Raw genomic sequence first — 13,998 nt, forward strand, 5'->3', positions numbered from 1 at the left:
ATTTTTAACCAAAATTAAAGCAAAAAAGTGTGTCCTTCTCCTCTATACTAATGTAAAAATAGCAAAACAGGTGTTGTGTGCAAACCCTATTATACTCAATAATGCTGTTAACTTCCACCCAAGCGAGATTGTTTCCAGACCCAGATGCCATTTGTCATTGGGCTATGAATTAATGATCCGATCTAACAAAAAGGTTGACCTTAGATAGTAACAAGACCAGGGTTTGGACCGTTCCCTTTCAAAACGTAAAAAATGCCACTGGTGTAAATACACACATTCACACCCAAGCTGGACACCGTTTATTTAAGGTGGGCCTCTCCTGCCAGCTAAGCCACACATTATTAAGCTTAGTCAGGACTGCACACGTCACACGAGATTTGAACCCGCTCGTGTAGAATGACATCAACGCTGCATTCGTCAATGCAACGCCTTAGCCATCTGAGCTATCACGCCACCATCGGCCGACCGAGTAGCTGCAGTTATAAGCAAGCACATGACAAGACTAGCGCTCGTGGGTATGATTCGACGAACAACTTGAGCACCAGCACTGTGTTAGCAGTATGACTGCTACTTTTAATCATTCACAACGGGATGAGAATGCAGAGAATAATAACGGGGTTCTTTAAAACTAATTTGTTGTAACACACCCATTCGATTAAAAATACCCCCTCCACAGCAAACCTGCAGACTAAGCGAATTTCCATTTAACTACCGGTACTAAATTAGTTTTTTTAGCGGTCCCACCTCACAACAATATTGTGGAGACACCGTTACCACCCTCAACTCGTAAAACAAAGGTTACTAATCTTTTGATGAACAACATTGTTTTTAAAAATAGGAAATAAACAGTAATCTGAGTCTGCAATAGGTTTAAAAAAATGCAATACTCTTTAAAGCATTGCTTTTTTTTTTGCCTTGCGAATATAATTTGGATGCAGTATAACCATAGACTAACCAACACAAGTGGACTTCTATCAAATTGTAAAATAATTAAAGTATTAAAGATTGTTTTAAATGTCTAGCTCATGGTAGTGACACTGGCTGCTAGTGTTGACAAAATATTTTTTATTATTGAGCAGAGCGAGCGAAGCTCTTATACGTCGAATCTTATGCATTTCGTAATACGCAAACTCCTCCTAGACGGCTGAATCAATCGTTTTCAAATTTTGCATGGTGATAAAGACCATATCGGTGAGTGCCAACATCTATATGGCGTTAAAAAAGTCTCTCAGGAATCCGCCCCACTGGGTCTCAAAGTTTCAATGTAACCCTTATGGAAGCAGAATTTGACACATAAACAAAGACATATGATCAGCAGTTGAATTTTGAATGCATTAGATAAAGACATAGCTGATAGCATTATTCCACAGATATTTGAACAGAAACGGTATGGATCATAATTATAATCAAATGACGACACTAGCTTGAGGTACGTGACGTATAAAGTGGTGAAGAAATTAGTAAAGGCGAGCAGTCTGGAGTGTGGAAACTGTTTATGACGATTAAATTAAGGTATCTGCATTCCTAAAATTCTATGGGAAGGGAGGAAAACAGGTACGCGACGTAGGAAGTGGTGAAGGAAGTAGTAAAGGCGAGCAGTCTGGAAAGTGGAAACTGCTTATGACGATGAGATTAAGCTATCTACATTCCTAAAATTCTATGGGAAGGGAGGAAAACAGGTCCACGACATAGGAAGTGGTGAAGGAAGTAGTAAAGGCGAGCAGTCTGAAGTGTGGAAACTGTTTATGATGATTAGATTAAGGTATCTGCATTCCTAAAATTCTATGGGAAGGTAGGAAAACAGGTACGCGACGTAGGAAGTGGTGAGGGAAGTAGTAAAGGCGAGCAGTCTGGAAAGTGGAAACTGCTTATGACGATTAGATTAAGCTATCTGCATTCCTAAAATTCTATGGGAAGGGAGGAAAACAGGTCCACGACATAGGAAGTGGTGAAGGAAGTAGTAAAGGCGAGCAGTCTGAAGTGTGGAAACTGTTTATGACGATTAGATTAAGGTATCTGCATTCCTAAAATTCTATGGGAAGGGAGGAAAACAGGTCCACGACGAAGGAGAAGTGGTGAAGGAAGTAGTCAATGCGAGCTGTCCGGAGTTTGGGAACTGTTTATGACGATTAGATTAAGGTATCTGCATTCCTAAAATTCTATGGAAAGGGAGGAAAACAGGTCCGTGACGTAGGAAGTGGTGAAGGAAGTAGTAAATGCGAGCAGTCTGGAGTGTGGAAACTGTTTATGACGATTAGATTAAGGTATCTGCATTCCTAAAATTCTATGGGAAGGGAGGAAAACAGGTCCACGACGAAGGAAGTGGTGAAGGAAGTAGTCAATGCCAGCTGTCAGGAGTTTGGGAACTGTTTATGACGATTAGATTAAGGTATCTGCAATCCTAAAATGCTATTGGAAGGGATGGAAACAGGTCCGCGACGTAGGAAGTGGTGAAGGAATTACTAAAGGCGAGCTGTTTGGGTTGTGGGATCTGTTTGTGACCATTAGATTAAGGTATTTGCAATCCTATGATGTTATGGGAAGGGAGGAAAACAGGTCCGTGACATAGGAAGCGGTGAAGTAAGTAGTAAAAGCAAGCAGTCCGGACTGTGGGAACTGTTTTTCACCATTAGATTAAGGTATCTGCAATCCTAAAATGCTATGGGAAGGGAGGAAAACAGGTCCGTGACGTAGGAAGCAGTGAAGGAAGTGGTAAAGGCAAGCAGTCCGTACTGTGGGAACTGTTTTTTACCATTAGATTAAGGTATCTGCATTCCAAAAATTCTATGAGAAGGGAGGAAAACAGGTCCACGACGAAGGAAGTGGCGAAGTAAGTAGTCAATGGGAGCTGTCCGGAATGTGGTAACTGTTTATGACGATTAGATTAAGGTATCTGCAATCCTAAAATGCTACCGAAAGGGAGGAAACAGGTCCGCGATGTAGGAAGTGGTGAAGGAAGTAGTAAAGGCGAGTTGTTTGGAGTGTGCGATCTGTTTATGACGATTAGATTTAGGTATCTACAATCTTAAAATGCTATGGGAAGACAGGGAAACGCATCCGCGACGTAGGAAGAGGTGAAAGAAGTAGTAAGGTGAGCAGTGAGGAGTGTGGGAAATGGAAACCGCTAGAGAAGGGATGGAAGCATGCCCCACGACATAGGGAATGGTGAAAGAAGTAGTAAAGGCTAGCAGTTCGGAGTGTGGGAATGTTTGTGGCAATTAGATTAACGTATCTAAAATACTAAAATGCTATGGAAAGTGATGAATACAGGTCCACGACGTAGGAAGTGGCTTAGGAAGTAGTAAAGTATGAATGAATGAATGAATGAATGAATGAATGAATGAATGAATGAATTTTTTATTATTTCAATACAGAACATCAATTGAATGGTACAAAAAACAATTTATGAAATATGAATCCCCAAATGGGCATCAGCATAGTGTGAGATCCGTCTGTGGCAGCTAGAATAATGTATCTTCATTACTAAAATGCTATGAGAAGGGAAGGAAACAGGTCTATGACGTAGTAAATGGTGAAGGAAGTAGTACGGCTAGCAGTGCAGAGTGTGGGAACTGTCTTTGGCAATTACATTAATGTATTTTCAATCCTAAAGTGCTATTGGAAGAGAGGGAAACAGGTCCACGACGTAGGGTGTGGCGAAGGAAGTAGTAAAGGTGAACAGTGTTGTGTTTGGGAATGGATTAATGTATCTGCAATGCTAAAATGCTATGGGAAGAGACTGTAGACTGTATGTTAAAATGATTACAAAGCACGAATCAATACATATTTTCGATACATGCAATCGTTTACAATCGAAATTTACAACTGAGTTGACAACAGCTGATTTTTACTACATAGAGGCTAATTACGATTTTTACTCCCTAAATATCAAAAATGCTGCTTTAGACCCGCAACGTATGCATTAAAAACTACTGTTTTTAATGCAGTATGACAAAAAACAATATAATATGAACCATTGAAGGCTCCGCTCAATTTTGTGGATGCCTCTGCGAACGCCACCTAGTATTAGCATTAATTTTATGATATGTGTTTGAATTTCTTGTAATAAAACCAGGGAACGAGCAAGTAAATTGTGGATCCCTTTATTTTGTTAAACGAGGTTTTAAATAACTGAAATAACAAGAATTTGTCTACAGCTGATACATAAGGATAGCAAAATAATCTAACATCTAGGGGATTGGTTTATTTTTAATCTATGGTATCATGCACTCTACGGAGTTCATGTTTTTGGGCCTGAATTGTAAAGCCACAACGGCAGCAGCAAAGGCCATGCTTTGTGCAGGAATGTTCTGTGGCAAGATCGTTTTGATTCAGTCCCACAAATGCGAGCTCTCTATTTAGACCTAATATACATAAAATTTAAAAGTTTTTAAGATGGCATTTTGTTAAGGCCAGTCAGATCAGAACCAAATAAATTCTTCAAAAAAACTTGCATTGATATAATTTTATTGAGGGAGTGGTGTTAAAGCTATTAACAGAGGGCCTATAGGCCTGATATAGTTTTTACCAAAGTCAATTTAATCCTACTAGGGGGCAGAAATATTATTGGGCATACGGGCACCAAAATGTTAAATCCGGCCCTGGTCCCGTCCTCTCATTGGTCAATTTGAATGTTAGTGGAGAGGGAAAGACGTTTACAATCATCAACCACTACGGTAGGTATTTGAATTAGTTCCGCATGTAGTATTGTTCCGGCAACACACGTACATCACAGTCATAAACTATCACACCGCAATTACCGCAAAAAACATTATTTTATCGTTCAAACACATCAATAGGCTATACTATAAAAGTTATGTTATCTTTCTTATTACAGTCCACTCTTGGTAATTCAAACACTTGATAATTCAAAACTTTCGATAATTCAAAATGAACGCTCAGTCCCTAGAGAATCTCTCAATATTTCAAATTTTTACCATGCATTTTGATACACTCGGTATTTCAAAGTCCAAATAGAGGGCAGGTCAATTTGTAACACGCAGTAATTCGAAGTTTCGTCGGAAAAACACTCTATAATTCGAAGTAACTCAGTAATTCGAAGTTTCGTCGGTTAACACTCTATAATTCGAAGTCATGCTGTAATTCGAAGTTTCGTCGAAAAAACACTCTATAAATCAGTCACGCAGTAAGGCCAGGCGCACACAGGCGATTTTGAGTTGCGCAACTGTTGCCCGACTAATCGGGGGACTGTTGCGCAACTCTCTCGGAGACTCTGAAGTCTAGCGACAGTTGAGCAGGAGTGCGCACACAGGCAACTTTTTAGTCGCGGATCTAGTCTTGAGAGGTGTTGGAAATACATTCGTTACAGCGTTCCGAATGGATTTCAATGATACAGCCGTAGTATGTGCTTTGTTGCTGAAGTTTCGCGCGCGAAAGAAAAAGAGGAGATACTGGGCTCATCCCACATATATAGTGAGCGACTTGTGAAAGGACAGTTTCAATGACTTTAAATAAAGTCGGCCTCTTCTCTACTTCATCAATTAATTGTTCGACATCCTCATCATTGACGCATCACGCACACTCATACTTGTAATTTTCTAAAATCTTCACACAACAAGAGAGCAAACACTAGTGACAGTTCTGGCCACGAGTAGTTGAACTCCTCCTGGGGTGAGACTGAGCGACACAGCGACTATTTAGTTGCATGTGTGCGCATCTACACTTGTTTCAATGGATACCAAACCTGGAGCGACAGTCCCGCAACAATTCAGTCGCAGAGCAGTCGCTGGCAAATTGGGTCCGGGAACATCGGTTGCAACAGTTGCGCGACTGTCCCCAGACTGTTTCCTTCGTGTGCGCACTCCAATTTAAAACAATGTTGAACATTTTAGTCGGGCAACTGTTGCGCGACTCAAAATCGCCTGTGTGCGCCTGGCCTAATTCGAAGTTTAGTCGGCAAAACACTCTATAAATCGAAGTTATCTCTTCCTGTTATAACAGGAAACTATACAGTACAAGTACATCCTGTTCCCATGGTAGGCTAGTGTTGGACGTTTTGATGTTTGTTTAGTTAGAGCAGTAGTCTGAATTATTTTGCTGACTTGTTTTTCTAAGTTGGCAATCCGATCTCTAGATTGCGCGACATCTCCTTGAGCACAATCATAGTTGTCGACAGCTGATAGTTCAGCTATTGGCGAAATATATGGCGCTAAATAATAGATTTCTTTGCAACTACAGTAACTGAAAAATAAGCCGTTGATTGTTTAAAAGTGTACTAAAATACGGTATGATGTTTTATTGTAACGTGCTGTACCTTTGTATGTATTAAACAAATGAACTCTCTGTAATTCGAATGGTTTGTTTTTCTCCCGATAAATCGAACTCTTGATAATTCAAAACTCTTGATAATTCAAATTTATATGCTTGGCCCACCAATTTCGAATTATCAAGAGTCTACTGTATAGAGTTTATAGACAGTGATTAGTTTTATTAAAACGTTTACCTACTCAAACTTGTGCTCAAGATTGTGCACAGACTTGACATTTTTCAAAAAAGCATCCGGTTTCGTTTAATTGTTTACATTCAATCTGGTTTTATATTTGGGACTGGGACGGGTGGCGTCGTCCTGTAATCCAGCTACTAGGAGGTCACGAATTGTGGATATTTATAGGCATGCACTGTGGATGCGATACTCTCTGGTGTGGATTAACGTCCGCACGAGTGAGTACTACGACTATCCGCAGTACTATCCTGATAATTAGACCAATTCGTATAGGCTATACCAAGGTAACAATGTGGTTCAGATTCCACTATAAACTGTAGGTCCCTTAGTTGCCATTAGCTGTATGGGCTATTAATTAACAGCTGTGTCTAAGGAATATGTCGGCCTTAGTCACTAACAAGACTACAAGATCGCGCCACTCATCCTATACTCATTTTCATTCATACTTGGCTTAAAATACCTACTTTGAATGGTCGCCATTTCATCGAAAAGTATTAAAAGTATTAAAAGTATAAGTGCAAGATTAATTTGAAAATTTGGAGATAGTGTATTTGTGTGATCTTATGCCATTTTGGCTATACCATCGTCCCCACAAAAACATCGCTTCCGTTCCCATCGAAGACGCCATCTCCCACCTGCTGAGTCGACTCCCCTCGTCGATCCCTGAACTAAGTTGCTGAGAGGCCCTATCCCAGCGGCTAGGCCCTACAGCTTCCCAAGGACTCAGGGTGCATGATATCGGATACCGTGATCCATTCAAAATATTGATGGCGCTGACTTAGTCAATTTGTCAGCAAACTATCGGGGAATTTCCATGGTGTGTTTTCTTGACAAACTCATTGACATTTATTTGTAAATTCAGAGAAAACCGGCACATTGCTGTAAGTAACCTAGTACTTTGTAGCAGTTAACACTCCCTTTCTTATTGTCCTAGAATTTACTCATCAACTGATGAACGAGCAACTAAACTTATGTTTGGGAGTAGATTGTGAACATATTAAACAGGCCTAACTTAAGTTATCATTTATTTTGTTGTATCTATTGTATTTATTGTAAAAATTGTGTAGGCTATAGACAAGGCCACACTAAAAAAACAGGCTGTAATGCTCGTCAAGCATGACGTCACGATAGAAGACAGCAATGACGTAATGTTTGATATTTTTGTGACAGAGGGTATTTATTTATTTATTTTCCAAGGAAAGATTAAAACAAGCAGCTGATCACAAACGGCAAAAATACGTCATTGCCGTCTTCTATCGTGACGTCATGTTTGACGAGCATTACAGCCTGTTTTTTTAGTGTGGCCTTGCTACAGGCCTACCATATGAATAAATAAATAAATAAATAAAGGCTAACAAACATAGGAAAAAACACCACAATCCACAACAACACCAAACACCAAAATTTTAGCTACCTAGACAGATCTCTGTGAGAGCTTTCAACTTATAATAGGCCAAGCATTTTTTGTTGCCGGTAGAAGAAAATTTTGCCTGGCTTAAGCCCTTTCTTGGTGGTATGTACAGTCACCTAGACAACATTTTCACAACACTTAATTTGAATACCAACCCAACAGCATTGAGCAAATGTCTCTACATTAATGTAGCAGTTAACGCTCACGTTTATATTTACTGTAGCCTATGCGATTTAAATTACCATCTCTAAATGCAAATATTTCAATGTGATCACTAGCTTTATCACAGTAAAGATAGGGCTAATTACTTAACAATCCAATTAAGTTTATTTGAAAATTTAGGCCAACTTTTATTAGGAACAGGAAGTCCTAACCTGAAATACTGGTACGTAATTTAATACATAATGACAACCTACCTCATAATCTTTTGGTCTTTCTTCCAGGGCTGAAGACTCTGATAAGAATTCATTCTCAACAGTGATCTCATCAGTTGAAGTAGGACTATCAGTTGGATATGCTTCATCAAACGTATTCATAAAACCATCAATATTAGCTTGGAATTCAGCAAGATTGCAATAACTTTTGTTAAAACTAAACGTTAAAACTAAAAGAGGTAAATATTTAAAAATAGAAAACATATTGGAAATTTCAAATTTAAGAAAAACTGAAACTCTACTTTAAGGATAAGAACATCAGATCAAACGTATAGTCAAGTGAAGTCACTCTAAAACCTTCAGTAATCAGTACTAGTTAGTACTTAGTTTCTTGAACCTTGATGTCTTTGTTTCCGCTTACAAAATAACACTTGTACAATTCACTGAATGAATACCTCAAGAACCAGTTTTAAACTTCCAAGTTCACAAAGTGACCATGGCGTTTCCTTAGTTGATCACTCCTTTGTTTGTTGTTTTTAATTTAACACAACAAAACCGAAAGCAGCAGAAAAATTTAACTGAACTGACACTGACGTTTGTCTCCGTCTGTCATCCACCTAGCAGAAATTTTTTCTCACCCTCACCAGTCACCAGCTGAGTAAAAGATATCATCAATGTTGAAGGTAGATATTATCAACATGTAGCCCTGGGTGGCATTGATTCTGTATATCGTGTAAATGATTTATTACACAATTTTAGTGTCAGTAGACGATTAATTCTATTGCTAACAGATAACTGAAATTTTCGCTTCATGTAAGTAAAGTTTGAGTGCGTTAATCAAATGTTTGATGATCCTTAAGATATTTAGACATCTCACAAACCAATTTTTGTCAGACTAAACATTTGCACATAATTAATTTATACATCATATTCATACTTAATATTATAAATGTGAAAGTTTGTGTGTTTGTTTGTTTGTTTGAAGATCAATCACGCATTAACTGAAGTCACAGTATATGTTTTAGTCAATAATTTAAAATAATTTTGCTAAAACATAGTTAATATAGTTAATAGTTAATAATTTTGCTGTAGTCGAATAATTTAAATTATCCGACTACTGGTCGGATTGTGTTGAAATTTGGTATGATGATAGCTCACATTCCCGATTAACATATAGACATATTCTTACCTCAAAAATCCTTTCGGGCTCCGCCCCAGCGGCTCTAGAGTTTCCCATGTTAACCTTATGAGTATTCATATTTAAAAGGAATTAAATAATTTTGCCAGCTGTTTCAACTACACAATTTGTTTCTATGATATTCAATAGCATTAAAAGGTTACTCGGTTTACCAACTGGGTGCAACACCATTAGTTCTTTATACATTTATGACAACAGCTAATTTGAACCAAGCAGCAACAAAAACCTTAGTGTGAGAACTTTACTTATTTCTATTGTTTAGGTGAAGTGGTAGAACATTATGGCTATCGTAGATGTTCTGTATACTACAGTATACCGTAGATTATAGTACCGGTAAACCAAATTTTCTCAAAACGTGTCCTCTCTAATTGCAAATGCAAAGCACGAGTATATTTAACTACAATACGCAGCATTGTATACCAACCCCGTACGAAGGACGGGTACTCTACAATATTCTTACATACACTAAATCTAATCTCAATGAGTTTTCCATCAGGCAGAATTGCCACTCCCACCACACACGAACAAAGTAACAACTATATATACCCACTAACCACATCACAGGCTAGCTTAAGGGTGTTTGGTCGAAAATTTGATCTCAGATTTTGTTGTTATTGTTCAATTTTCAATTATACTAAACAATATAGATACAAATATATAAGAAATATTTTTTATGTTGAATAAGGATATATGGAGCTTGAAATTAGTAAATTTGTCATATTTTTTTACCAATTCGTAGGGGAAATGGGTGATGCGATTCTCACCAAAATTGGCATTCAGGTGTGAAAAAATAAGGTAATGATCACTAGCTATTTAAATTTTTTTTTACTTTTTAAGTACCTGTAATGTCAAAACACGTCAGATGTGTTAGGCGAAGGTGATGTCTATGCAACCGCGGTGTATGTTGGGTTCATGCGGACAGTTCTTCGGCTCAACAATTACCTAAAGAGAAATTGCGCAATAGAAAAATAAATAAACGGCAAGCGGTACGCAATCTGACACCATTGACTAAGGAAATATACTTTTTCCCATTAGCTTGTCAACAAGAACCATAATTATGGGTTTTAAGTGATGGGAGTTTTTGGGAGTATATTTTAAAAGAAAATCAAAAGTAGAATTAACTTTGAACCGTAATTTTTACAGCAATGGGGGAGGGGTTGAACTATTTTGATTAGAATTATGAGGATCATAACATATTCTTTTACTTTAATACTCTAGGGCTCTGCCCTGACAGCTTATTAAGCCCAATATGTTGTACTTCAAAGTAACCATTGACATAGTTAATGCAAATTGTATTTGTTAATTTGGCAAATAGGCTAAATGATTTATTGACTTACTAAACTTATTGACCATGAAAAGCCTTTCGAAATGTCACCTAACCCGGTACGACGGCAATCAATAGTTTTTATCAATACTTATGAAGTCAAAACGCGCCCCATGGGTAACAGTGTTATTATCTTTATACAGAGTTTCCCAGAACTCTCTACCAATAAATATGTTAAGGGTGTTTATGGTGTTTTTTAGGCCATTGTTCCTGGGTAAGAAACATAAAATTTAAATTGTCTGGAAGTCCTTAGTTACTCACAAAGCCGCCATTTCGTTTTTTCACTTATTATTTTTTTCTGAAAAGTGGTTAAACATACGAAATTGAAACTTTGCACACACTTTTACTATACAAAGCTACAAAAAATCTATATCAAATGCCCTATACATAGTTTAATTCACATTAAGTCGACAGGTCAAAGTCTCTCAATTCTCTCATTCGGTGCTACCTCCAGATTTATCTCTAGCTCAGTGATATGGACAAGCAGTCACCAATTTTGTATTCAGAAGAACATACCTATTTGTGAGCCAGTCACAGATTGCACTAGTGTATAAAATTCTATTTTCTACCATATTTGTTGTCACTGGGGTATTTGACATGATACAAAAGATGTTACATTATGTAACCTAAGGGTTACAATAAGTCAGGTATCAGTTTAACTTACTTCAAAAGTCTGCATATTTGACAGGAATTTGTCAAAGAAATCAGTGCAATCTGTCAATGGCTCACTTCAACTAGTTTTGAATTAAAAACCTGGCAACAACTTTAACATGGGGATGGAACCTCTAGTTCTAGCAATATTCAAAAGTGGTATACTATTATATCAAACTAAAGCACTAAATTTTACAGAGTTCCAGTAGGATTTATCTATAGATGTGTCCAGTTATAAATCAAATATATATGTTCAAACTATTGGAACATTGACAATTTTGCCTCTGAACTGTTTAAATGTACATTGTCTCAAGATCATGTTTTACTTTTTATATTAAGCTGTGTTCATGTTTATGTTTGTGTGATCTAAATAAAAGTGCAAAACGGCACACGGAAGATTTCTCAGGTGCCGTCTGACATCACTAACTGCTGACGTCACTATGAGGGAACACCAATACCGCAACGATACGGTTTGGAGCCATCGGCCTCGGTGGTGTCGTGGATAGCGTAGCGGTCTGATAATCCGAACTACCGGGTTCGAATCTCGCTGGTAGCACTAACTTTTTGTCAACAATTATTTTCATATCAGCAAGTTTGGTTGGTTTGGTTAGGTTATGACAGTTTAATTTTATAATACAAAAAATATAAAATTGAATTTTAGGCATTGATTTTATTTTATGAACAAAACTATTTTTTAGATTAGTAAACCTTCATTCGATTTTTCCATTATCAGCACGTTTGGTTAGGTTATGACAGTTTAATTTAATAATAGAACAATTATAAAATTGTCTGTTTCTTCAGACGCAGCAGTTAGTGACGTCAAACGGCACCTGAGAAATCTTCCGTGTGCCCCACCGAATAAAAGTGGGTATTCCTTTCTTTAATAATATATTTGTTTCTCATTCATTTAAAAAGTTTATTCTTATAAGTCACCTACAGAAAGAATGCCTTGGACAAGTACGTATCAATACAAACAACAAGTGAATAGTTAGTTAGTTATTTGCCAGCAAAAAATCAGGAAGAAACAAACATAGAGGTTAGTTACTAGTCATTGCTAAATGCAAAAGTTAAGAAGAAGACAAGTTCTAATACTTTTTTCCAAAAAATACCTTTAAAAAAAATGTAGTCCCACTTTCGTAACATTTATTTTAATAAAATACAGGCTACATGATATTTGGTAAATAAATAGCAGTATTTGCAGTAATTAGTAGTAATTTGTCATCATCGTCTTGTTTTCTTCAGCACTGCCAGACTTAGTATATTGTTCAAAGCCTCATCCTTTTGTCTTCTACAACACTGCCAGACAACAAAATACCGCCGTCAGTACTGGTCATACTTCTAGAAAAAAATGGAATGCGTTCAACATCTGTAATGAAACAACAAGAACACCATACTATAAACATAATGATCTCATCAATGAGTAATAGCACAGCCACCTCTAATACAAGGCCGCGACGTTCGAACTGGCAATGCCGCACTCACCCGCTGCCTGGGTCCGGCACTCGTGCTAGGTAATAACATCAATGAGAGTATTGCTGCTCTGTATCAATGAATGAAAGTATTTAAATTACATATTTTAGTTTGAATGTGATAAAAAGGCAATTTAGAATCTAGGTTGTTTATTTAGGGAAAAATAAATTAAAACATAGGTACCACTATATGTCTTCAACTAAAAATATACAAACATAATGTTTTTGGTTGCATTTATCGTAATACGATGAATGTGGAAATAGATGGACTTTACATATTTCCTTTGTTAATTTGATAATCTATACTATTCTATAACAATCTCGTGGTGTCTGTATATATGTGTGTTATTCAACATAGTAAAAACTACTAGACAGACTGGGCTTAAATTTTACAGATTATAGCTACTATACCAAGAATGGTAATACAGTAGGACTACCTTATTGCAACTTCAATATTTGTAGAGACTTTGGGATTTGTAGAGACTAATATCTAACAATTTGTTCAAATAAAATAGTTTTAAATAGAAATATTATGTTTTAGTCTACCTGAGGAAACCGAAACCATAAGTTAGCGACAACAAAATTTTAAGTTTTCATTTTGAAGGCATACTAACTAAATAATTTATTCTCTTTGAATATGTAATAAGCAAACCGTTTGCCATTTTGTAAACGATTTCAGAAGCTAGGCCTCCATATGGCTTTCCACAATATTCATAGATTTTTTTTTACACATCAACATTCAGACTGGAATCTGAGACTATGATGCTTTTATTGTTAGATGGTGTAGTACATTTTTTTTTACTAGTAGGCCTAATTAAACTTAACAGAAACACCGGTTTATTTCTTTGAAGTGCTAAGTGCTAGTTATTTAAGTTATTTTAATCACTTAACAACAGCTTTAATCAATAAGATAGACAAATAAATAAGGAAATAGTACGGCCTTACCACCTAAAACTCGCTACTCGCGTCTATATTTACATGAATCATTGTCTTATTCTTACATTTGTTTTACAAATCTAAGTTTATATTCGTGAAAATGTTTCATACAAAAACGAGAATTGTTTTAAGAAGTCTAATTTGACCGATGAATAGCAGGAAGCTGTTGTTG

At 36.9% G+C, this 13,998-nt stretch overlaps 1 protein-coding gene across 4 annotated transcripts in view; it reads right to left on the reverse strand.

Moving 5' to 3' along the window:
* The window catches only part of LOC128988613 (uncharacterized), a 73,936-nt gene extending 65,080 nt beyond the window's left edge, over positions 1-8,856 (reverse strand). For all 4 annotated transcript variants that reach the window (XM_054410092.1, XM_054410085.1, XM_054410077.1 and 1 more), the window contains exon 1: positions 8,291-8,856. In XM_054410092.1, the coding sequence (XP_054266067.1) occupies positions 8,291-8,512 (222 nt within the window). In that variant the 5' untranslated portion in view covers positions 8,513-8,856. The remainder of the gene's footprint in view (positions 1-8,290) is intronic.
* Positions 8,857-13,998: the final 5,142 nt, after the last annotated feature.

This window comes from Macrosteles quadrilineatus, unplaced genomic scaffold (assembly GCF_028750875.1).
Source record: "Macrosteles quadrilineatus isolate MER2022 unplaced genomic scaffold, UCM_ALF_1.0 Scaffold_1__1_contigs__length_201487025, whole genome shotgun sequence".
Lineage (NCBI taxonomy): Eukaryota > Metazoa > Arthropoda > Insecta > Hemiptera > Cicadellidae > Macrosteles > Macrosteles quadrilineatus.